General features: G+C 45.9%; 2 protein-coding genes across 4 annotated transcripts in view; both read right to left on the reverse strand.

The window, feature by feature from the left end:
- The window catches only part of commd10 (COMM domain containing 10), a 24,325-nt gene extending 8,162 nt beyond the window's left edge, over nucleotides 1-16,163 (reverse strand). For both annotated transcript variants that reach the window (XM_056238299.1, XM_056238298.1), the window contains exons 1-5: nucleotides 16,064-16,163; nucleotides 15,717-15,807; nucleotides 12,981-13,088; nucleotides 10,525-10,680; nucleotides 3,278-3,385 (exon numbers count right to left, since the gene is read on the reverse strand). In XM_056238299.1, the coding sequence (XP_056094274.1) occupies nucleotides 3,278-3,385; nucleotides 10,525-10,680; nucleotides 12,981-13,088; nucleotides 15,717-15,807; nucleotides 16,064-16,092 (492 nt within the window). In that variant the 5' untranslated portion in view covers nucleotides 16,093-16,163. The remainder of the gene's footprint in view (nucleotides 1-3,277; nucleotides 3,386-10,524; nucleotides 10,681-12,980; nucleotides 13,089-15,716; nucleotides 15,808-16,063) is intronic.
- Nucleotides 16,164-17,187: 1,024 nt separating this feature from the next.
- On the reverse strand, nucleotides 17,188-26,059 carry ap3s1 (adaptor related protein complex 3 subunit sigma 1). Of its 2 annotated transcripts, XM_056238301.1 has the most exons (7): nucleotides 25,987-26,059; nucleotides 24,758-24,849; nucleotides 24,558-24,669; nucleotides 24,394-24,465; nucleotides 22,377-22,484; nucleotides 20,976-21,017; nucleotides 17,393-17,526 (listed from the first exon to the last, which is right to left on the reverse strand). In XM_056238301.1, the coding sequence occupies exons 1-6, from the start codon at nucleotides 26,053-26,055 to the stop codon at nucleotides 20,982-20,984; spliced, it is 489 nt and encodes a 162-aa protein (XP_056094276.1). In that variant the 5' UTR covers nucleotides 26,056-26,059; the 3' UTR covers nucleotides 17,393-17,526; nucleotides 20,976-20,981. The 2 variants fall into 2 exon arrangements, with proteins under 2 accessions (XP_056094275.1, XP_056094276.1); XM_056238300.1 differs by lacking the exon at nucleotides 20,976-21,017 and having other exon boundaries at nucleotides 17,188-17,526.
- Nucleotides 26,060-26,800: the final 741 nt, after the last annotated feature.

Below are 26,800 nucleotides of genomic sequence, written 5' to 3' on the forward strand. Positions count from 1 at the left end.
GTGTGTGAGGAAACAACATCAACACACAGATGTGTGTGAGGAATCAGCATCAACACACAGATGTGTGTGAGGAATCAGCATCAACACAGAGATGTGTGTGAGGAATCAGCATCAACACAGATGTGTGTGAGGAATCAGCATCAACACACAGATGTGTGTGAGGAATCAGCATCAACACACAGATGTGTGTGAGGAATCAGCATCAACACACAGATGTGTGTGAGGAATCAGCATCAACACACAGATGTGTGTGAGGAATCAGCATCAACACACAGATGTGTGTGAGGAATCAGCATCAACACACAGATGTGTGTGAGGAATCAGCATCAACACACAGATGTGTGTGAGGAATCAGCATCAACACACAGATGTGTGTGAGGAAACAACATCAACACAGAGATGTGTGTGAGGAATCAGCATCAACACACAGATGTGTGTGAGGAATCAGCATCAACACACAGATGTGTGTGAGGAATCAGCATCAACACACAGATGTGTGTGAGGAATCAGCATCAACACACAGATGTGTGTGAGGAATCAGCATCAACACAGAGATGTGTGTGAGGAATCAGCATCAACACAGATGTGTGTGAGGAATCAGCATCAACACACAGATGTGTGTGAGGAATCAGCATCAACACACAGATGTGTGTGAGGAATCAGCATCAACACACAGATGTGTGTGAGGAAACAACATCAACACACAGATGTGTGTGAGGAATCAGCATCAACACACAAATGTGTGTGAGGAATCAGCATCAACACAGATGTGTGTGAGGAATCAGCATCAACACACAGATGTGTGTGAGGAATCAGCATCAACACACAGATGTGTGTGAGGAATCAGCATCAACACACAGATGTGTGTGAGGAAACAACATCAACACACAGATGTGTGTGAGGAATCAGCATCAACACACAGATGTGTGTGAGGAATCAGCATCAACACAGAGATGTGTGTGAGGAATCAGCATCAACACAGATGTGTGTGAGGAATCAGCATCAACACACAGATGTGTGTGAGGAATCAGCATCAACACACAGATGTGTGTGAGGAAACAACATCAACACACAGATGTGTGTGAGGAAACAACATCAACACAGAGATGTGTGTGAGGAATCAGCATCAACACAGAGATGTGTGTGAGGAAACAACATCAACACACAGATGTGTGTGAGGAATCAGCATCAACACAGAGATGTGTGTGAGGAATCAGCATCAACACAGAGATGTGTGTGAGGAATCAGCATCAACACAGATGTGTGTGAGGAATCAGCATCAACACAGAGATGTGTGTGAGGAATCAGCATCAACACAGATGTGTGTGAGGAATCAGCATCAACACACAGATGTGTGTGAGGAATCAGCATCAACACAGAGATGTGTGTGAGGAATCAGCATCAACACACAGATGTGTGTGAGGAATCAGCATCAACACAGATGTGTGTGAGGAAACAGCATCTGTGTTTCCTCACACACATCTGATAATCTTCATCATCATCTTCATCATCTTCTTCATCATATTCATCATCATCTTCTTCATCTTCATCATCATCATCATCATCTTCTTCTTCATGATCATCTTCATCATCATCTTCTTCATGATTATCTTCATCTTCTTCATCATCATCTTCATCATCATCTTCAGAAACTGGTAGTGTGACGATCAGGTGCAGACGAGGCCAGAAGCTCCGTTTCCCAGAATGCCGTGTTTCGTGGAGAGACACATGAGCGCTTCTTCCTCCATCTATAATTCAGCAGAGCTTCACTCTAACACACACACACACACACACACACACACACACTCACTCTCTCACACACACACACACACACACACTCACTCTCTCACACACACACACACACACACACTCACTCTCTCACACACACACACACACACACACACACACACACACACACACACACACACACACACACACACACACACACACACACACACACACACTCACTCTCTCTCACACACACACACACACACACACACACACACACACACACACACACACACACACACACACACACATAAACTTCACTGATAAAGCGAGTGTGTTCTGATGTTCACAACTGAAGGATGATGATGATGATGATGATGATGAGAAACACTCGTTCACAGGTCGAGGTTAAAACAGTTTCTCCAGCAAACGCATCACGAACCTTCAGAAACATGCACACACACACTCACTCACTCATACACACACACACACACACACACACACACACACACACACACACACACACACACACACACACACACACACACACACACACACACACACACACACACACACACACACACACACACTCACACACACACTTACAGAGTCTGTGCAACAACACGTCCTGAAACTGCAGGAGTTACATCGACCCTGAACTCAATATATGGGCTAAATCTTATATTTCTATATGATTTAAATTAGAAATATCACACGAGCAAGCATGATGGTTTACAGAATATCAGCATGACTGCAAATGTGATATTATTTTATACAACAGTTCAATAAACAAGTTAATGTGAGTTTTTAGACACAAAATTGTCTGTTTTTGCCAACAAAAGTAGTTTCAATCAAACCTGCAACAGAACCGCTGATTCTCTGAGTGACTCAATCAGTGTGCGAACGAGTCAATGATTCACTTGAATCAGCTGTTTGAACTCTGTGATTCACTCATTAAGACTTTGACTTGCTGCCCCCTGCTGGAGCTTTAGTTTCATTTTTAAAGTATTTCATTTTAAAAACATTAATGTTTTCATCTGATTGTTAACAGCCTATAGCATTCTAATTGATATTTACTGATTAAATGTATGAATTTGACATAAAATATGATGCATGCATCTAATAAGAATATAATTAGTTGCCCTCATTTAGATAAAACACCCCTGGAAATCTATTTAATTATCAAATGTCACCAGTTAATTTCTGTCAGTGCAGAACTGAAGGGCTTCAGGGGTCAGAGGTCATGACCAGCACAGAAACACACTAGTCTAATGATCGTTGCTGACAGGAAATGATGTCAGCAGTCGAACCAGATGCTCAGTGAGTGTCTTCATCTGTTCAGGTTCCTCATGAGAGGAAAACACACTTCTGAAACGTTTGCTTCTCAGTTTTAGACTCTGAGAAACACACGCGCAGCCACAGCGCCACCATCTGACACACACACGAACTGCAGCTCAGAGGAGACACACTGAGATTACACACACACACACACACTCACACACACTCACACTCTCTCTCACACACACACACACACGCACACACTCTTTACCTCGTCTTCCGCCCGGAGCCCCAGATTGATCACGGCATGAGGCTCTTTCAGCCGGCTCTGATCCGATCGGGCCATGAGAAGACTGAGCTGCCACGACACCTGATCCAGCTGAACACACACGGGAACACACATGGGAACACACACCGGGAACACACACGGGAACACACACAGGAACACACACCGGGAACAACATGAAGCATTGCTTGGTCACTGGTTGAGCTAAACTGGTATTATCTAATTGTGTAGTTCAATTTAACAGCTGACAGATATTCAACATAATTCATGTGTGAGAGTCTAACAGAAGGACGGACAAAACCAGTCAAATATCCACTGATCTGAGAACTCTGAGTTCTGGTCATATTTTATTACCATTTTCTAAACTATAGCGAATAAACTGATAATGTTGAGGGTGTCTGAATAAGTTTTGGTTTGACTGTATATATGAAGTCCATAATAACTCGTCCTGACACCAACATACATTCCCTTTCGAGAACGGTCACTTCGTATAGCGTAGCTAATACGCAGTGGGGAAACTCCTTTTCCTCGAAATATTGAAGCAATAATTTAAAACGCAGTGCAGCTGCACAGTGAAACGCAGCAGAGCGTCTAGCTCTCTCATTGGCTGTGCTGCAGCAACTGCACATCCAATGGCCCAATCCACTGACTTGGCGCCGAATACGTCATAGCGTGCCTAAAAGGGCGTGGCCTAAGCCTATAAAGATCGCTCATTTCGGCGAAAATATCAGATTTACTCAACTTCAGCGACACTTCACGTCTCTAAGTCCACACTGAAGCTTTTCGCCATCGAATCAAGCCAGATCAGCAACAGCAAGCCTTGAAAACAGCGGACAGCGCCTTCAACTCGCCCTCTTCTGTCGCTGCTCTCCTGTGGCCATACTGCGAGACACCGCTATATCCTTTACTGCTGTGCTCGCACTGTGACACTCAGCTTTTCTCTAAAAGAGCAAATTTCTTGAGGCGTTGTAGCAAGTGCCTCGTTCTTCATGCACCTCGTGTGGAGCTGGTCTACACGAGGATGACGGGCACGCGGAGTGCGCCAGGTGCCTGGGACCCGCCCACGCTGAAGCCGCTCTCTCTGCCGCGGGCTGTTCTCACTGCGAGAGCCTGCCCATCTCAGCGCTGCGGATGCGGTTAGCTCTCTTTCAAGATGGCGACACCGCTCTTCCTAATCTTCCTTTCCCAGCGCTACTTCAGCCATGGAAAAAGAAGCGCCGCAGCCAACGGCAGCCCGAGCATATGGAGTTAAGCGAGCCCACGCCCACGCGTCTCCTTCGGCGGATCGGATGAAGAGCACGACAGCCTCTCTATTGCTGCGTCTGAGGAGGAATGGTCGGGCTCGGTGGACCCCGCCCTCACAGTCCTGTGCTAGCGCTACAGCTAACGCCACCAGGACTAATTCGGACGCCGAAATGCTGCGCATCCTCACTGCGGCCGTTTCAGACGTCGGTCTCGAATGGGCCTCGCCCGAGGAGCCGCCCAGGAGTCGGCTGGGCGGCCCCCCGCCACAAACCACCGCCCTTCTTCCCTGAGGTTCACAACGAACTCGCAAAGTCATGGCGCGCCATACTCAGCTCACACGAGCGCTTCCGCTACGCTCTCCTTTGTCGACGGTGCAGCGGAGAAAGGTTATGAGAAATTGCCGCCGCTCGAGGAAGCAGTCGCCGCCCACCTGTGTCCACCACTGCTGCTGGCTGGAGATCAAGAGTGGTGCACCCCTCGAAGCCCTGCCGGCGGTGTTGCAAGTGTATCAGGCGAAACTTCCGAACTTCCGGAGGTCATTCTGTGACCTGCGCAGCGCAACAAAGGCTACCGCCCAGGCCATCGGCAGAGTCATGGCTAACCTCGTCGTGCTCGAGCGCAACCTCTGGCTGAACCTCACTGACATCAAAGAGGCGGACAGTGCGGCGTTTCTCGACTCTCCTATCTCCAGCACCAGTCTCTTTGGCCCGGCGGTGAAAGGGTTTTCTGAGAGGTTTACTGAGGCACAGAAATCTTCTCAAGCTATGAGACACTTCCTGCCTAAACGCTCCAGTTCTGCTTCGAGCCGTCACAAGAGCACGCCGCCTCCACAGCCAGCGAAACCAGCGCCTCGGGTCTCCCAGCCCCGCCCTACGGCTGACACCCGAATGGGGTGTACCAAAGAAGGACAGTGGCACCCGCCCCATATTAGATCTGAGACATCTGAACAAAGCCCTCATGAGACGGCCATTCAGAATGAGAACTACCAAACAAATCCTCGCGCAGGTTCGCCAGGGGGATTGTTTTTTTTACGGTGGACCTGAAAGATGCTTACTTTCACATTCAGATAACGCCCAGCCACAGGCCATTCTTGAGATTCACCTTTGAGGGGCGGGCTTATCAATACACGGTCCTGCCATTCGGCCTGTCCCTAGCACCCTGTATATTTACGAAGTGCATGGACGCAGCGCTTTCTCACCTGAGGCAACAGGGAGTGTGCGTGCTGAATTATCTCGCCGATTGGCTCGTTATGTCACAGTCGAGGACCGAATTATTGACACACAGATCCATGATACTCAGCCATTTGGAATGTCTGGGTCTCAGGATCAAAATATTCTAAGAGCAAACTGTTACCCAGCCAGAATGTAATCTTTTTGGGCACAGTTATCGACGATGAGAGCGCAGCTCACACCAGAGCGCGCTCTCTCTATCCAACAGCTGATAGCCTCCTTCAGAGTAGGTGCGCGCGCTCGGGCTTATGGCCGCCGCATCATCAGTACTCCAGCTAGGGTTACTGCATATGCGCCCCCTTCAGCACTGGCTAAAGCGCCATGTGCCAGCCCATGCATGGCGGGCAGGCCGCCTGTACATTATGGTGAACCAGCGCTGTGTGAGAGCTCCGGTCCCTTGGAAAGCCAAGAACTGGTACCAGTCAGGTGTAATTATGGGTGTGGCCTCCAGGAGGAAAGTAATTTTCACAGACGCATCCAACCAAAGTTGGGGAGCGCTGCACGAGGGCAAGCCTGTCTCCGGCTTCTGGCTGAGCCCAGAGAAGAGCTTACACATCAACTGCCTGGAAACGAGAGCAGTTTGGTTAGCCCTGAAAGTATTTCTGCCAGACCTCAGGGGACACCACATCTTGGTCTGGACGGACAACATGTCGATGGTATCCTATATAAATCGCCAGGGTGGCCTCAGATCAGGCAGCCAGTATGTTATGGCCAGAAAACTCCTCCTTTGGTCGCATGCCAACCTGCGCTCCCTGAGAGCTGCGCATGTCCCGGGAGTCCAAAACACTCCCCCAGGCGAGTGGTCCCTCAACTCACAGACGGTTCGGCTGATATTGAGTGTGTTCGGCAGTAGGGGTGTAAATCGGACAGTTAATCACGATACGATACGATATCGATTCTCTCAGCCAGCGATACGATATTTGCCGATACCTCAAAAAATTCTACGATTCGATTACGATTCGATTCGATTCAGGGCTATATCGATCGATTAATCGATATTTAGATATTATGTGCTAAGTGTACACAACCGGTTACGTTTATTAACTCACAATACATCCAAATATATATAACATGAAAGTTTAATTAAACTCTTTGAAAATTGCACACCCTCTCCCAATTGGGACATTTACAAGTAGTTTGTTACAAGTAAAAAAAAAATGATATATGAAAATGAACAAGAACGCAGTTATCTGTTTTTGCAAATGAACTCTTCTGTTATATTAAAGTTCATTGAAAGGATTTATATATTTTATATATATATATATATATATATATATATATATATATATATATTTGTATGGCAAAAGCAGATAACTCCACATTTCATGTTTCAGAGTTAAACAAAGCCAAGTATTTGCTATGATACATAATAAAACACTTGGTTAATCTTTGCAACACCAATCTCCTCAGCTGATATAGACGCCTGTCAAACTTTGTTGTTGTGATTAACGTACACGCAATACAGAGAGCCTTTCACTTACCACTAAACGTGCTGTTTTAGCAAGATTCCGTGACAAAGTTTCAGCTTTTATTTTACTTTTACGCCCCGAAGAAGATATCACGAGTTCATCAAGTTCGCTGAAATCCATCCTCGATCACTTTTAGTCAGCTTGACGAAACTCCTCTCAGCTAGCGCGTCTTTTCAAAGTGACAAGCAGCCTTGTCACCTGACCTGAATACTGCGCACTGATTTGCTAAAACAAACTTTTCGGGGCTTGTTGTTTCTGCTGTGAACTCGCGATGACAGCGCGATGACATGAACTCGCGATGACAGTGGAAAATACTGGCTTTTGTGACAAAGGGTTCAGTCAATCTTGTCAGGCGTCTATTTCAGCGGAGAAAGTTTACGTGAGGATGTGGAGCGTGTCAAAATAAAGGTACCGTACATCGATATTTTATGTGTGGTATCGATGCATCGTATCGTTAGACGTTTGATCGATGCATCGATCCATATCGATGTATTGTTACACCCCTATTCGGCAGGGCAGAGGTCGACCTCTTCGCCTCAAAGAACAACACTCACTGTGCAACGTTCTTTTCAAAGAACAGGGACGTGCTGGCCCACCCATGGCCCAGACGCCTGCTATATGCATTCCCGCCGGTCTCTATGATCCCTCAGGTCATCAGACGGATCAAGGAGAGCGGATGCTCAGTCCTCCTAGTAGCCCCCCTCTGGAAAACTCAAGCATGGTTTCCAGAACTGGCACGGATGATGGACAATGTTCCCTGGCCAGTGCCAATGAGGAAGGACCTCCTCACACAGGCGAACGGGACGATCTGGCACCCTCAACCCAACTTATGGGCCCTCCATGTGTGGCCCCTTAACGGGTATCCTGGGACCTCCCAGAAAAAGTCTTAAATACCATCACTAAGGCTAGAGCACCGTCTACAAGACGCCTCTGTGCTCTGAAGTGGTCAGTATTCGCTGGCTGGTGCTCAGCCAGACACTTCAAGCCCCACTCATGCGAAGTATCAGTGGTGCACTCCTTCTTACAAGAGCTTTTGGATGCGGGTCGCTCCCCATCCACGCTCAAAGTGTACGTGGCAGCCATGGCAGCTCATCATGCTCCTGTGGCTGGCCAGTCATTGGGGAGAAACGACCTTATCGTCCGTTTTCTCAAAGGAGCCAGGAGGTTGAACCCCCCAGGCCTCCCACTATCCCGGCATGGGACCTTTCCACGGTCCTTGGGACCCTGAAGGGGCCACCGTTCGAACCACTACATTTGCTTGATCTCAAACCACTTTCGCTGAAGACTGCTCTGCTGCTGGCTTTGGCATCAGTTAAGCGAGTGGGGGATTTGCAGGCGCTCTCTGTGAGCCCATCCTGCCTGGAATTTGGGACAAATGACTCCAGAGTCATTCTCAAGCCAAGGCACAGTTATGTACCTAAGGTGCTCTCAACCCCGTTCAGAGCTCAGGTTATTACATTATTAGCACTTCCACCCTCGGAGAATGATGGTGGCGCTAATCTGCTGTGTCCCGTTAGGGCTCTAAAGATATACTTAGAGCGTTCTGCACCGTTTAGGCAGTCAGAACAGCTCTTTGTTTGATTCGGCAGTTGCACCAAAGGGGTTCCGGTCACGAAGCAGAGACTATCCAGAGAGATAGTGGACGCCATCTCGCTGGCATACACCTCTGTGGGCCAGGTTTGTCCCATAGGCGCTAAAGCCCATTCCACGAGAAGCATGGCCTCTTCGTGGGCTTGGTCCAGTGGTGTGTCAATTCAAGACATTTGTGCAGCGGCCGGCTGGTCCTCGCCGTCCACATTTGTCAGATTTTATAATCTGGAGGTAACTCGCCTGCAGGCCAGGGTCCAGGCCAGGGTCCTCTCAGTATGATATTAATCCGACAGTGTCTAGTTTTTATCTATCTAGCATGTTACTGTCCATAAGCACAAGTAGTTACTATCCATAAGCACATAACCACACGTTACTTTCCATAAGCGCAAGTGGTCCACGGTTATGAGCCCCAGTTTTTATTCATGAACCCAACTCTGTCTGGTTAGTGTCACTATACAGGGAGACTGATTATGGCTTGATCTGTTGAGCCTCGGGGTGTTCCCTAGGCTCCAGTTGATTCAGCCAGTTGCTAATGTGCTGCGTTTTACATTGCGTCCCCACTGCGTATTAGCTACGCAACACGAAGTGACCATTCTCGAAAGGGAACGTACTCTGTTACTAACGTAACCTCGGTTCCCTGAGAGTAAAGGAACGATTATTGCGTACCCTGTCGCACTATTGCAATTTCTTAGTATGTGTCGCTTCAGTCGATTTAAACCTGATATTTTGGCCGAAATGAGCGATCTTTGGCCGATCTGAGCGAATATTATGAACCCTAACCCTAACCCTAAAGACTCGAGATGAATAATGACTGTGTTTTTAGAGCTGCTTTACAGCTGAAATTGAATTTCTCTCATAACTGATGAAGTTTGCACTGAGGAGAACTGAGCAGAACTGTGGAGAACTGAGCAGAACTGTGGAGAACTGTGGAGAACTGTGGAGAACTGTGGAGAACTGAGCAGAAGTGTGGAGAACTGAGGAGAACTGTGGAAAACTGTGGAAAACTGAGGAGAACTGTGGAGAACTGAGGAGAACTGTGGAGAACTGAGGAGAACTGTGGAGAACTGTGGAGAACTGTGGAGAACTGTGGAGAACTGTGGAGAACTGTGGAGAACTGAGGAGAACTGAGCAGAACTGTGGAGAACTGTGGAGAACTGTGGAGAACTGAGCAGAACTGTGGAGAACTGAGGAGAACTGTGGAGAACTAAGCAGAACTGTGCAGAACTGTGGAGAACTGTGGAGAACTAAGCAGAACTGTGCAGAACTGTGGAGAACTGTGGAGAACTGAGCAGAACTGTGGAGAACTGTGGAGAACTGAGCAGAACTGTGGAGAACTGTGGAGAACTGAGTAGAACTGAGTAGAACTGAGTAGAACTGTGGAGAACTGAGGAGAACTGAGGAGAACTGTGGAGAACTGAGGAGAACTGAGCAGAACTGTGGAGAACTGAGCAGAACTGTGGAGAACTGTGGAGAACTAAGCAGAACTAAGCAGAACTGTGGAGAACTGTGGAGAACTGAGTAGAACTGTGGAGAACTGTGGAGAACTGTGGAGAACTGAGGAGAACTGAGGAGAACTGTGGAGAACTGAGGAGAACTGAGGAGAACTGAGGAGAACTGAGGAGAACTGTGGAGAACTGAGGAGAACTGAGGAGAACTGAGGAGAACTGAGGAGAACTGTGGAGAACTGTGGAGAACTGACCTTCTCCGGGGCAAATATCCCGTGTCGGATCTTCTCCAGCACTTCTGGCCCAGCTGAAGCCCAGACCTGACTGAAGACTTCTGCTTTCTCCGGCGCCAGGCTGATGTTCTCCAGATGCTGTCTGAGTGCCAGGGGTTTAACACTGTGATACACGGCCTGGACAACAGATACACAACTCAGTTACAAACCAGTTACACACTCGAGATGTGTGTGTCTTTCACACTGTAACAGGGTATAACCAGTCATGTTCAGTATGAGCGTTAAAAATGATTAACCTGAGGAAAAAATCCTCCATGCACTTTTATCATGGATAGATGCACTTTTATGATGGACAGATGCACTTTTATGATGGACAGATGCACTTTTATGATGGATAGATGCACTTTTATGATGGACAGATGGACTTTTATGATGGATAGATGCACTTTTATGATGGATAGATGCACTTTTATGATGGATAGATGCACTTTTATGATGGACAGATGCACTTTTATGATGGATAGATGCACTTTTATGATGGATAGATGGACTTTTATGATGGATAGATGCACTTTTATGATGGACAGATGCACTTTTATGATGGACAGATGCACTTTTATGATGGACAGATGCACTTTTATGATGGATAGATGCACTTTTATGATGAATAGATGCACTTTTATGATGGATAGATGGACTTTTATGATGGACAGATGCACTTTTATGATGGACAGATGCACTTTTATGATGGACAGATGCACTTTTATGATGGACAGATGCACTTTTATGATGGACAGATGCACTTTTATGATGGATAGATGCACTTTTATGATGGACAGATGCACTTTTATGATGGACAGATGCACTTTTATGATGGATAGATGCACTTTTATGATGGATAGATGCACTTTTATGATGGATAGATGCACTTTTATCATGGATAGATGCACTTTTATGATGGATAGATGCACTTTTATGATGGATTTATTCACTTTTATGATGGACAGATGCACTTTTATGATGGATAGATGCACTTTTATGATGGATAGATGCACTTTTATGATGGACAGATGCACTTTTATGATGGATAGATGGACTTTTATGATGGACAGATGCACTTTTATGATGGACAGATGCACTTTTATGATGGACAGATGCACTTTTATGATGGACAGATGCACTTTTATGATGGACAGATGCACTTTTATGATGGATAGATGCACTTTTATGATGGATAGATGCACTTTTATGATGGATAGATGCACTTTTATGATGGATAGATGCACTTTTATCATGGATAGATGCACTTTTATCATGGATAGATGCACTTTTATGATGGATAGATGCACTTTTATGATGGATAGATGCACTTTTATGATGGACAGATGCACTTTTATGATGGATAGATGGACTTTTATGATGGACAGATGCACTTTTATGATGGATAGATGCACTTTTATCATGGACAGATGCACTTTTATGATGGATAGATGCACTTTTATGATGGACAGATGCACTTTTATGATGGACAGATGCACTTTTATGATGGATAGACGCACTTTTATGATGGATAGACGCACTTTTATGATGGATAGATGCACTTTTATCATGGACAGATGCACTTTTATGATGGATAGATGCACTTTTATGATGGACAGATGCACTTATGATGGATAGATGCACTTTTATGATGGATAGATGTACTTTTATGATGGATAGATGCACTTTTATGATGGACAGATGCACTTTTATGATGGATAGATGCACTTTTATGATGGATAGATGTACTTTTATGATGGATAGATGCACTTTTATGATGGATAGATGTACTTTTATGATGGATAGATGCACTTTTATGATGGATAGATGCACTTTTATGATGGATAGATGCACTTTTATGATGGATAGATGCACTTTTATGATGGATAGATGCACTTTTATCATGGACAGATGCACTTTTATCATGGACAGATGCACTTTTATGATGGATAGATGCACTTTTATGATGGACAGATGCACTTATGATGGATAGATGCACTTTTATGATGGATAGATGTACTTTTATGATGGATAGATGCACTTTTATGATGGACAGATGCACTTTTATGATGGATAGATGCACTTTTATGATGGATAGATGCACTTTTATGATGGATAGATGCACTTTTATGGACTTCAAAACAGAAACAGACATTCATTGCCATCATAAAGCTTGGAAGAGCCTGGACATTTTTTAATATAACTGATTGTGTTCGTCTGAAAGAAGAGTGTCATATACACCTAGGATGACTTGAGGGTGAGTAAATCATGGGCTAATTTAAATTTTGGGTGAACTATCCCTTTAAACTTGCCTTTTCTTCCCTATTGTGACGGATATCAAGTGAAATGCTTTTGGAGGAAGAACAGATGTAGATTTTGTTGTTGATTGGAAGGTTGTATGACTGTAATATTGCATGAAGAGTAAGAATGTGCAGCACCTGCTCGAGGATGAAGGACACGGCTTCCAGCAGCAGCTGAAGAGTGTGTTTCTCCAGAGAGAGAGCGATCATCAGCTTCTCCTCCTCTTCCTCACTGAAGGAGCGCTCCTGCACACACACACACACACACACACACAGTGATCATCAGCTTCTCCTCCTCTTCCTCACTGAAGGAGCGCTCCTGCACACACACACACACACACACACAGTGATCATCAGCTTCTCCTCCTCTTCCTCACTGAAGGAGCGCTCCTGCACACACACACACACACACACACACAGTGATCATCAGCTTCTCCTCCTCTTCCTCACTGAAGGAGCGCTCCTGCACACACACACACACACACACACACAGTGATCATCAGCTTCTCCTCCTCTTCCTCACTGAAGGAGCGCTCCTGCACACACACACACACACACACACACAGTGATCATCAGCTTCTCCTCCTCTTCCTCACTGAAGGACCGCTCCTGCACACACACACACACACACACACACACACACACAGTGATCATCAGCTTCTCCTCCTCTTCCTCACTGAAGGAGCGCTCCTGCGCACACACACACACACACACACACACACAGTGATCATCAGCTTCTCCTCCTCTTCCTCACTGAAGAAGCGCTCCTGCACACACACACACACACACACACACACACACAGTGATCATCAGCTTCTCCTCCTCTTCCTCACTGAAGGAGCGCTCCTGCACACACACACACACACACACACACACACACACACACACACACACACACACACACACACACACACACAGTGATCATCAGCTTCTCCTCCTCTTCCTCACTGAAGGAGCGCTCCTGCACACACACACACACACACACACACACACACACACACACACACAGTGATCATCAGCTTCTCCTCCTCTTCCTCACTGAAGAAGCGCTCCTGCACACACACACACACACACACACACACAGTGATCATCAGCTTCTCCTCCTCTTCCTCACTGAAGGAGCGCTCCTGCGCACACACACACACACACACACACACACACACACACACACACACACACACACAGTGATCATCAGCTTCTCCTCCTCTTCCTCACTGAAGGAGCGCTCCTGCGCGCACACACACACACACACACACACACACACACACACAGTGATCATCAGCTTCTCCTCCTCTTCCTCACTGAAGGAGCGCTCCTGCACACACACACACACACACACACACACACAGTGATCATCAGCTTCTCCTCCTCTTCCTCACTGAAGGAGCGCTCCTGCGCACACACACACACACACACACACACAGCGATCATCAGCTTCTCCTCCTCTTCCTCACTGAAGAAGCGCTCCTGCACACACACACACACACACACACACACACAGCGATCATCAGCTTCTCTTCCTCTTCCTCACTGAAGGAGCGCTCCTGCACACACACACACACACACACACACACACACACACACACACACACACACACAGCGATCATCAGCTTCTCCTCCTCTTCCTCACTGAAGAAGCGCTCCTGCGCACACACACACACACACACACACACACACACACACAGCGATCATCAGCTTCTCTTCCTCTTCCTCACTGAAGGAGCGCTCCTGCACACACACACACACACACAGTGATCATCAGCTTCTCCTCCTCTTCCTCACTGAAGGAGCGCTCCTGCACACACACACACACACACACACACACACACACAGTGATCATCAGCTTCTCCTCCTCTTCCTCACTGAAGGAGCGCTCCTGCACACACACACACACACACACACAGTGATCATCAGCTTCTCTTCCTCTTCCTCACTGAAGGAGCGCTCCTGCACACACACACACACACACACACAGTGATCATCAGCTTCTCTTCCTCTTCCTCACTGAAGGAGCGCTCCTGCGCGCACACACACACACACACACACACACACACACACACACACACACACACACACACACACAGTGATCATCAGCTTCTCCTCCTCTTCCTCACTGAAGGAGCGCTCCTGCACACACACACACACACACACACACACACACACACACACACACACACACACACACACACACAGTGATCATCAGCTTCTCCTCCTCTTCCTCACTGAAGAAGCGCTCCTGCACACACACACACACACACACACACAGTGATCATCAGCTTCTCCTCCTCTTCCTCACTGAAGGAGCGCTCCTGCACACACACACACACACACACACACACACAGTGATCATCAGCTTCTCCTCCTCTTCCTCACTGAAGGAGCGCTCCTGCACACACACACACACACACACACAGTGATCATCAGCTTCTCCTCCTCTTCCTCACTGAAGGAGCGCTCCTGCACACACACACACACACACACACACACACAGTGATCATCAGCTTCTCCTAATCTTCCTCACTGAAGAAGCACTCCTGCACACACACACACACACACACACACACACACACACAGTGATCATCAGCTTCTCCTCCTCTTCCTCACTGAAGGAGCGCTCCTGCACACACACACACACACACACACACACACAGTGATCATCAGCTTCTCCTCCTCTTCAAAGGAGCGCTCCTGCACACACACACACACACACAGTGATCATCAGCTTCTCCTCCTCTTCCTCACTGAAGGAGCGCTCCTGCACACACACACACACACACAGTGATCATCAGCTTCTCCTGCTCTTCCTCACTGAAGGAGCGCTCCTGCACACACACACACACACACACACACACACACACACACACACACACACACCTTCAGGTGGAGCTTCTGCAGAATCCGAGACAGGAGTCTAGAAAACTTGCTGCTGTCGATGGAGTTGATGTGAATCACAGCCGCTTTAATGCTGCAGATCAGAAGAGGAAGAAGAGAAGAAGATGAAGAGAAGACGATGATGATGATGAGGAGAAGATGATGATGATGAGGAGAAGATGAAATGAAGAGGAGAAGATGAAATGAAGAGAAGAGGAGGAGAAGCATTACAGATGCAATGATAGATAGACACATTTACATTGATTTACGCTTCCGTGAAAAGTGGCGATCAGTATCGTATTGATTCATGTATAAATTTCGCATGAATACAAATAAAGGTGTAGCTTTACCTCTGTGTCTCCGGGATTATGGAACTCATCGTAAATCCGTTCTCTACTTTCTTTTCGCGTCCAGAAACACAACAGTCACTTCCTGCCGCTCATCCACGTGACGGTGACGTCAGCGCGTGGACACGCCCACCTGCGTCAGCAACTCCTAGTTACACTGAATTTGTTATATGGTTACATATAATAACCGCGTGTGTGTGTGTGTGTGTGTGTGTGCGCGCGCGCGCGCGTGTGGTGATGAGAGGCGAATATGTCATTAAATGCTGTCGTAGAAATATAATAGAGAAACTGATGCGCTAAAGTCCCCATGGCAACCATACCATAATTACTACAGTATTTTGTTTACTTTCCATGAAAAAAATTAACTAGAGAATAATTAATGAGCAAATATCTTTTATTATTTTATCTTATTTCACATGTGGTTTATCAAAACCAGCACCATCATCGTCTGTTTAAAACTAGAATCTAGAAATGTGTTCTTTATCTTTCATTTTTTCTGAAGTAAATTCAATTCAATTCAAATTTATTTGCATAGTGCTTTTCACAATACATATTCATGAAAAGAGGTCTGAGTTACAGATGTGTGTATTAATAACTATCCACAATAAAGAAATAGTGTTTATGAAAGGTGTTGAATTGAGTAAACTTGAGTATTCATCAAACACCAAACAGCCAGAGTTAGAGAAGAAAAAATAATTTGATACTTTATTTTGTTGCAAAAGGAAATACATGCACCAGTGCAGAGCCACAGCAGAACTACCGGCGTAAGAAAGACAAATCATATATAAATATACTCTGATTACATACGCAGATATATTATATAGGCATATACAGCATCATTAAGATATTTCCATACTGGAATGTTTGTTAGGAGTGATGATCTGAGCGCCACACACACACACACACACACACAAATGCACACAGTCTCACACACACACACACACACAAAAATGCACAGTCTCACACACACACACACACACACACACACACACACAAATGCACACAGTCTCACACACACACACACACACACACACACACAAAAATGCACACAGTCTCACACACACACACACACACACACAAATGCACACAGTCTCACACACACACACGCACACACACAAACGCACACACACACAATCTTACTCACTCTCACACATGCACACACTCACTCACACACACACACACCCCAACACTGCAGCGAGACACACAGAGGACAGAAGAATCAAATAAATACTTCATGTACAGCCGCCTTCATCACCATCATCTTCACCACCATCACCATCATCAGTGATGTCACAGCTGTAGTGAACAGTGTCCTGTTAGACTCGTGTGGCTCTGCTCTATTTAAAGGAGGGCAGGTTTGGCACTTTGATGCTGATGTCCCCGATGTTGATGTTCTTGGGCATCTCTGGCAGGTTCATGTTCTTGACGGCGGATACGGCGCGCGCCGGAGCTCCCGCGATCCCGGCCTGGACACACACAAACACAGTTACACACACACACACACACACGCCGGACGCTCCACAACACACACGATGCAGACGCTCGTGATCAAAGCTGCGCATGCGACACACACACACGGGCCGAGGGACATTCACAGAGAATAGTGTGGAAAGGGAATGACGGAAGACACATGAAATGAGGAATGGGAAACACAAACCCTTCGAAACAGAGACTCAACGACTTTACTTTCATTAATGACGTCATGTGATCCACTGGGTCGTCTCTCCTGTATGGTGTCGTATTTCGAGTGAATCGCTTCTGGAACCAGAACACATGTGGGCGGGGCTTGATTGTGCTCGTGGGAAACTGATTGGATGGTTGTCGTCTGCTATTGGCTGATCTCGTGTGAGTGACAGGTTGCCCCGCCCACATCATCAGAGAAGAGAAGAGATGCTGAAGAGGAACTGATTCTGATTCAACATTATTAAAATGTGCACTGATTAATCATTGATGATAAACACTGCAATATTCCATAACAATAAGAGTCGTTAGGTTTGATGATCTGCCGCTGGCGTCACTAAGCGCAGGATTAGGCGGGTTAATCCGGGTCAGCTTCCCTGATCGAGATCCAATTAAACTCAGATTAATAATAATGATTGAGGAGAACAGGAGTGACGTCAGAGGATCACAGCATCTTCTGCTCCACACACGCCTCCATGTCATGAACTATGGACGTTTGTTCCTGACAAAATTCAAATGAAAATTCAAATGCTTAAAAAGATCAAATAATAAATCAAAATCTTAAAACTGCTGCTCAAATTATTAAATAATAAATCTTCCGTAATGAACATTGACTTACATCCGCTTCGTTACACGCTTCGCCAGACGCTTCGTTACACGCTTCAACACGCTTCGTTACACGCTTCAACACGCTTCGTTACACGCTTTAACACGCTTCGTTACACGCTTCAACACGCTTCGTTACACGCTTTAACACGCTTCGTTACACGCTTCAACACGCTTCGTTACACGCTTTAACACGCTTCGTTACACGCTTCAACACGCTTCGTTACACGCTTCAACACACTTCGTTACACGCTTCAACACGCTTCGTTACACGCTTTAACACGCTTCGTTACACGCTTCAACACGCTTCGTTACACGCTTCAACACGCTTCGTTACACGCTTCAACACGCTTCGTTACACGCTTCAACACGCTTCGTTACACGCTTCAACACACTTCGTTACACGCTTTAACACGCTTCGTTACACGCTTTAACACGCTTCGTTACACGCTTCAACACGCTTCAACATGCTTCAACACGCTTCAACACGCTTCGTTACACGCTTCACCAGACGCTTCGTTACACGCTTCAACACGCTTCATTACACGCTTCAACACGCTTCGTTACACGCTTCAACACGCTTCGTTACACGCTTCAACACGCTTCGTTACACGCTTCAACACTTCTTTACACGCTTCAACACGCTTCGTTACACGCTTCACCAGACGCTTCGTTACACGCTTCATTACACGCTTCAACACGCTTCATTACACGCTTCAACACACTTCTTTACACGCTTCAACACGCTTCATTACACGCTTCAACACACTTCTTTACACGCTTCAACACACTTCTTTACACGCTTCAACACGCTTCGTTACACGCTTCACCAGACGCTTCGTTACACGCTTCAACACGCTTCGTTACATGCTTCAACACGCTTCATTACACGCTTCAACACGCTTCGTTACACGCTTCAACACGCTTCGTTACACGCTTCAACACGCTTCGTTATACGCTTCAACGCTTCATTACACGCTTCAACACGCTTCGTTATACGCTTCAACACGCTTCGTTACACGCTTCAACACGCTTCAACACGCTTCATTACACGCTTCAACACGCTTCGTTACACGCTTCAACACGCTTCGTTACACGCTTCAACACGCTTCATTACACGCTTCAACACGCTTCGTTACACGCTTCAACACGCTTCGTTACACGCTTCAACACGCTTCATTACACGCTTCAACACGCTTCGTTACACGCTTCAACACGCTTCGTTACACGCTTCAACACGCTTCGTTATACGCTTCAACGCTTCGTTACACGCTTATTACACGCTTCGTTACACGCTTATTACACGCTTCGTTACACGCTTTGTTACACGCCAGGGTTTGTTCTAATGCCAAATTAAATGAACACAAAGTAAGACTAAATAAAAATGAAACTAACTAGTACACACACAGGTAAAGACTGACCGACTGCGTGTGTGTGTGTGTGTGTGTGTTTGTCACTGTACAGTCTCAGATTAGCCCAGATCTTCATCATCATCATCATCATCATCAGTCAGTGTTTACCTGGCGTCTGTTCAGCTGGAGCAGTGCATCATGGGACAGTGCTCACACACACACTGAACAGGACAGATGAGAATACTGAACTTACCAGCAATGAGCTCTACTGATTCACTATCTGTGCTGCGATCTACGGCTCGCCTCTAGACTCACACACACTCACACACACTCACACAGATCTGCGCTCTTCTACCTGAGATCCTGAGGACCGCGTTCCCACCGGCCGGCGACTGGGAGAAACCCCGCGCTCCTCTCTCACACACACACACACACACCAGCCGACAGTTCGGGATCGCCGAGTCTCTTCTGCTCACCAAGGCTGCGTTTATAAATCACTCTAATATGAGGATCTGATGATCAAGAAACATTTATGATTATTATCAGTGTTGAAAGCGGTTGTGTACAATTTCTTTTCAGGATTCTTTGATGAATAGAAAGTTCAAAAGAACAGCATTTATAGAAATAGAAGCTTTTGAAACATTAAACCCTACCATTTAAAAGTTTGCGGTCAGTAAGAATTTTTATTTTATTTTTTGGGGGAAAGAAATAAAAGATATCAATACTTTTATTCATGAAGGTAAAGACATTTATAATGTTACAAAAGCTTCTATTTCAGACAAATGCTGTTCTTTTGAACTTTTTATTCATCAAAGAATCCTGAAAAACTGTGTTCAACACTGATAATAATCATAACTGTTTCTTGAGCATCAGATCCTCATATTAGAGTGATTTCTGAAGGATCATGTGACACTGAAGACTGGAGTAATGATGCTGAAAATCACAGGAATAAATTACACTTTACTGTATATTCACATAGAGAACAGCTGATTTACATTATAATAATATTTCACAATATTACTTTTTGTAATTTGTTTGTTTTTTTGTGTATTTTTAATCAGATGCAGCCTTGGTGAGCAGAGGAGACTCGTAAAAACATTACAAATCTCCCGATCCCACATGTGTGACTGGTAGTGTGGTGTTTCTGAACATCTGTTGGATCCGAGCCGGTTCTGACCAGTCCGAGTGTTTGCGGTGTGTGTTTGCTGTGTGTGTCGCGCAGGGAGTGTGTCCTCAGGATCGCGTGTGATGTCATTGGGTGTGGCGTTCAGCCCTACCTGTGTCTACCTGTCCTGTCTGGGACACTGAAAGATAAACGTCTGCAGAAAGAGAGAAACGCAAAGAGCTGGAGACAGTCAGGAAAGAGTGAAGAGACACAGTTACAGCAGATCAACACACTTCACACACACAAGAGCTGAGACCCACCACACACACACTCCAACTCCACGGAGACAGAGTCATGCTGGTCTGCGGTGGGTCTTTATCTGTCAGATCACAATACACTTAAGCATTAAAGAGGACCTATTATGCGTGATGATGTTTCAGGCTCAACTAGAGCAGGTTTTCCTGCTTGAATGTTGATTATTCTCCTCATATTCTCCACTGTTGCGGCTCCTCTCTTCCCAGTCTGTCAGTAACGCTCTGTTCACTTCCTGTCTCTATGAAGCCCCTCCTCCTGAAAGCACACTGTGCTCTGATTGGTCGGCTGGATCAGTGTGTTGTGATTGGTCGAGCGCTTCGAGTGTGTTTGGGAAATGTCCCGCCCCTTTCCATAACCGCCAGTTTAACACACTACTAACTAACTCAACCAGGCCCCGCCCCTTTATTCTGCGCATTAATTATTATAATGAGGAATATTGTGATGTGTTCGTTCCCGGAAGAAACTCGAGACTAATGGAGGCGTTTCAGGAGTTCAGGAACACTGACACTGATATAGAGGAGAACTGGAGCTTCAACATTACACACTGAAGAGATGAAGATGAGGAAAGCACAATAGATCCTCTTAAGGCTGTTTGCAATGTGAACATTTGGATTGTTTGTATGGAGGATGTCCGTCATGTTCTGCATCGATTTGATTTTCATTATTGCATTACAGTCAAGAGAATTTAGGGGTTAATTGTCACAAATTAATGTTTATGATTTATTTTTGTCATTTTTGCCTTTATTAGAGACATGACGGGACAGGAGAGACGGGATTGAAGAACTCGAGGCGCCTGGATGTGTTGAAGAGTCATCAGCTCCAGCCGCATCTTCATCAATAGATCTTACATATTAATCACTGCATAAGTTGAAATATAGCGTTTGTCCGTGACATTCCCTCCGAGGCGAGAGCTGGATAACATCAGGATAAACGGGCACAAATACACATCCTGATTTCACTGACACACAAACACACGCTGCTTCTCTCGTGGTTTGATGATGTGTGTGTGTGTGTGTGTGTGTGTGTGTGTGTGTGTGTGTGTGAGATGAAGATGATCGGAGCCCCGTGAGATGATGCAACGCAGTTCTGTTTGTTCCTCTCGATGGAAAAGCAAGGAATCCCACAGACAGTCTTCAGTTTCAGCAGCAGACGTTCAGAACCAAGGCATCACAGAACAGCATTCTGGGACATGCGTTCCACACACACACACACACACACACACACATGCCTGCGCACGGACGGACACGTGTCGCCTCACCTCAGATTTCTCCATCTTGGTTTGCGCCTCCGCCTGCGTGATGATCTCGCTCATGTTGGTCTCCAGCACCATCCCTCCCATCACCATCTCCGCCAGGATGTTGTGGACCTGCAGGAGAGTCTTCATTTATACAGCGCTTTAACAATATAGACCGTTTTAAAGCAGCTTTACAGTGATAACAGGAGATTACAGTAACAGAGATTGTTTAGGCTTTACAGCTAAAGTTAGTTTTGATTGATTCACTTCCGTCGCAACCAGTGGCGTAACTATCGGTAAGCAGGGTACGCGGTTGCTTACGGGCCCGGACCAATCAGGGGCCCGCTTGACTGGAAGATATTGATTGACAGCCGGGGCCCCCTATCGCATATTACTACTTTTAGTTTGATCGCATTTTACTTTATCACGATTTTGTTTTAAATAAATAATGACAACAACATATTTTACAGATCATTAAATACATGTGTGAAACGAACAATCATGGATTTTGGTGTAATTTGTTTTGAGCTGGGACTGGGGAATCCCGGGTCGGCTGTTTAACGTTACACGCGCGCGCCACTTCATGCGTTTTCTCAGATCGGATACTGATTTATCAAAACGATTCCATTTACAGCTGGTCACATATGTGTTTTTGCAAAACAGATATAAATCCGATCTTAAATTTCCGCGCTATATGCAGATTTAATAGAGTTCACGTCACCGAAAGCAACAGATAAGCTGCATTTTATTGATCATCAGCTAAAATTTCTAAAACGAAGACCGCAATTAGAGAGAGCGGCAACAGTACTGGTAAGATCATTTCGTTTCTTTACTTTTAATGAAGATGATTGTGTGTTAAGCGAGCGTCTGCGACTTACTTTCACTTTGATTTGCGATAGTTTGTGCGTTGGCTTGATGAATAGATGCTCATCTGCGGTGATGCGTGTTGTTGCAGAAGCATCGTCATATCATATTTTTAGCATTTTTAGAGGAGTAAAATTGACATATGTGGTTTCAACAACCAGATGTATTTACACTTGTCCAGTTTCGTCTGGAATGCGGCCCAGACCTCCTCCTGAAGTGGTTTGAGCGACCGGATTCAAATCCGTCTCGAATGCGTTTCGAAGGGAATTTACACCTGGTCTTTTCACGATCGGATAGCTATACGATCACAGAAAAAGCATGAAGTGGCCAGGTGTAAACAGTTCCTTGCGTATTGCATGCAAAAGCCTACTCGTGGACATTGCGTCATCACGTGTAGTAGGGGCCCGCCTTGATAATCCTGCATAAGGGCCCGGTGTTGGCTCGTTACGCCACTGGTCGCAACGATCATTAGTTATTAACTTAGCGGCCGCTAACACGACACCGCTCTACAGAAAACAGTCCGATTATGAGCGTGGTCATGGGATGTGGGCGGAGTCTGGATGTGAGCGGAGTCTGGATGTGGGTGGAGTCTGGATGTGGGAGGAGTCTGGATATGAGCGGAGTCGGGGGATGTGGGTGGAGTCTGGATATGAGCGGAGTCGGGGGATGTGGGTGGAGTCTGGATATGAGCGGAGTCGGGGGATGTGGGTGGAGTCTGGATGTGGGAGGAGTCGGGTTGTGAGTGGAGTCTGGATGTGGACGGAGTCTGGGATGTGGGAGGAGTCTGGATGTGGGTGGAGTCTGGATGTGGGAGGAGTCTGTGATGTGGGGGCGGAGTCTGGATGTGGGAGGAGTCTGGATGTGAGCGGAGTCGGGATGTGGGTGGAGTCTGGATGTGGACGGAGTCTGGGTGTGGGTGGAGTCTGGATGTGGGGGCGGAGTCTGGATGTGGGAGGAGTCTGGATGTGAGCAGAGTCTGGGGATGTGGGTGGAGTCTGGATGTGGACGGAGTCGTGGGATGTGGGTGGAGTCTGGATGTGGGAGGAGTCTGAATATGAGCGGAGTCGGGGGATGTGGGTGGAGTCTGGATATGAGCGGAGCCGGGGGATGTGGGTGGAGTCTGGATGTGGGCGGAACGATCGTGAGTGTATCGGGACTTTAGCGCTGGTTTCGTCACCTTGTCCATGTGGAAGATCAGGTCGAGCTCACACACGTTCTCGAAGCATTTGTCCAGCGTCTCCACGAACACCTGCGGACACAGAGAGAGCGACGCAAGTCACATCATCACATCATCATCATCATCATCACATTGACCAATCAGCATCAGCGTCGCATCAACACCTGGATCAGGTCCAGAATGCCCAGCTCGCTCTCCGACGAGTCCACGCAGAACACGAAGTACAGGGTGGCGTAGTGTCGGTAGATCAGCTTGTTCTCCGAGCCGCCGATTAGCCTGCGCACACACACACACACACACACACACACGCATGAGCCGTGACACACGTCACATCCCTGGAGAAACGCGTGTGTGTGAGACTTACAATCCGCCCTCCAGGAAGTTGCAGACGTTCTCGTCTCGTTTGGACACCAGATGAAAGGTTTCCCTGATGATCTGCTGCTCTGTGTCTTCAGTCTGAGGGAATAAAACAGAGAAACACACGTCACACTCTCACCCTGCACTTAAAGCCAACATGAAATAAAAATGGCTATTCTTATTTTTATGGAATATTGCAGTGTTTATCATAAATGATTTATGGGTGCACATCATTATTGTGTTAATAATGTTGAATCAGAATCAGTTCCTCCTGCAGCATCTCTTCTCTTCTCTGATGATGTGGGCGGGGCTATAACCTGTCACTCACAGGATATCAGCCAATAATACCAAACCACAACCATCCAATCATCTCCCCACACACGATCAAGCCCCGCCCACATGTGTTCTTGTTCCAGAAGCGATTCTCTCGATATACGACACAATCGAGGAGAAACGACCAGCGCAACCTCACTTTCATGCATTTAAACTGCATTTGAGTAGTTGATGCACTGGAATCAAACCCGTGACCCCATGACCTACTGATTGAGCAGCAGAGAGTGTGTGTGTTAAGCAGAAAGAGTGTGTGTGTGTGTGTGTGTGTGACTGACAGTGAAACAAACACCAGCGGGTCACAAGAGCTCATGAAAATAATAGTGTAACTCTAGCGTGACCTCTGACCCCGATCACATGTCAACAGACAAAGAGCGGCTCTCTCTTTAATATTTCACAGGCTACGCTCACTGCACACACACACACACACACACACACACACACACACACACACACAATTATTAGTCTAATCAATAAATAGAATATTCTTCTATGACATCTGATTCTGATAACGGCTGAAGACGCATCTTTATCGGCAACACTTGGTCATTAATACTAACACTTTCTCTTCTATTCTATATAGAAAATAAAAATAAAAATAAAGTACATGCACTGTTGGATTACACTGAAGGGTCACTGGCAGATTCACCGCTGATATTGCTCTCATTTGTAAGTCGGTTTGGATAAAAACATCTGCTGAATTATTAAATGTAAAGATAATTCATATCGTTAGTTAATAATTCTGTAACGTTAACAACAACTTGCCAAATGATTTATGTATGTGACAGATCAGCTGTTCAGTCATTCACACCAACACACATCATTTAATACACAGTGATGTATAATGCAAACAAAGACATAATTAACTAATATTATAACAATAATAATAGGACATTATTCACTCACGTAATGCTCGTAGAATTTTGACAGTCGAGGTTTGCCATGATTATTAAATATCAGAATGGCTTTTATCATGTTCAGCGCTGTGCTCGTGTCCAGCTGCGGCTGAAGGCGTCGATGTTACAGACTGATATTACAATAATCAATAAGTTTACTAATAATCGGAATCTGACACTCACGCGCACAGCAGAACGGAAGAGCGGAAGCTGTGAGCATGCGCATCAGCGTGACTTCCGGTCAGGGAGAAGCTTCAGGGACGTGGCGACACTGTCAAAATAAAAGTCATGAAAATCTGATCCAGTGGAAAACGGCGGATTCCGTTTTACAGATAAACATCTCTTGAAACTAAATATAATTATAAGTTACATATAATTAAAATATAGAATACAAAAAATATAGAATACAAAATAGCTGTTCGAACTACAGTGCCGAAGTTATGACGTCACTTTGTAGGACAACTCGGAAGTTAGCGGAAGCTATGCATTTTCCCCATAGACTTTTGGAAAATCGCAAAAAATAAGATCTGTGTTTAACAGAGTCGTGACCCTTACACGTTTTGTCTATCAAGATAATCTTTACAAGTTAATCCAAAATGTATACATTTTGAAGCCTATATAAAGTTTTAAAAAAAAAACACAAGCAGACACAATAGAGTTTAAAAAACCACAAGCAGGTTATAACTGGTGTGTTTTATGTCATAGATCAAAACGTGAAAATATTTACAGGGTTCTCAAGTTTTATCAAAACCTTGGAGTGAGATCACATGCGGATAGGGGAGGAGCTCTAATGTAGCCCCGCCCCCCAATTTGACCATATAATT

This window comes from Rhinichthys klamathensis, unplaced genomic scaffold (genome assembly GCF_029890125.1).
Source record: "Rhinichthys klamathensis goyatoka isolate OS25496 unplaced genomic scaffold, OSU_Roscu_1.1 h1tg000515l_1, whole genome shotgun sequence".
In the NCBI taxonomy this organism is placed as follows: Eukaryota; Metazoa; Chordata; class Actinopteri; order Cypriniformes; family Leuciscidae; genus Rhinichthys; species Rhinichthys klamathensis.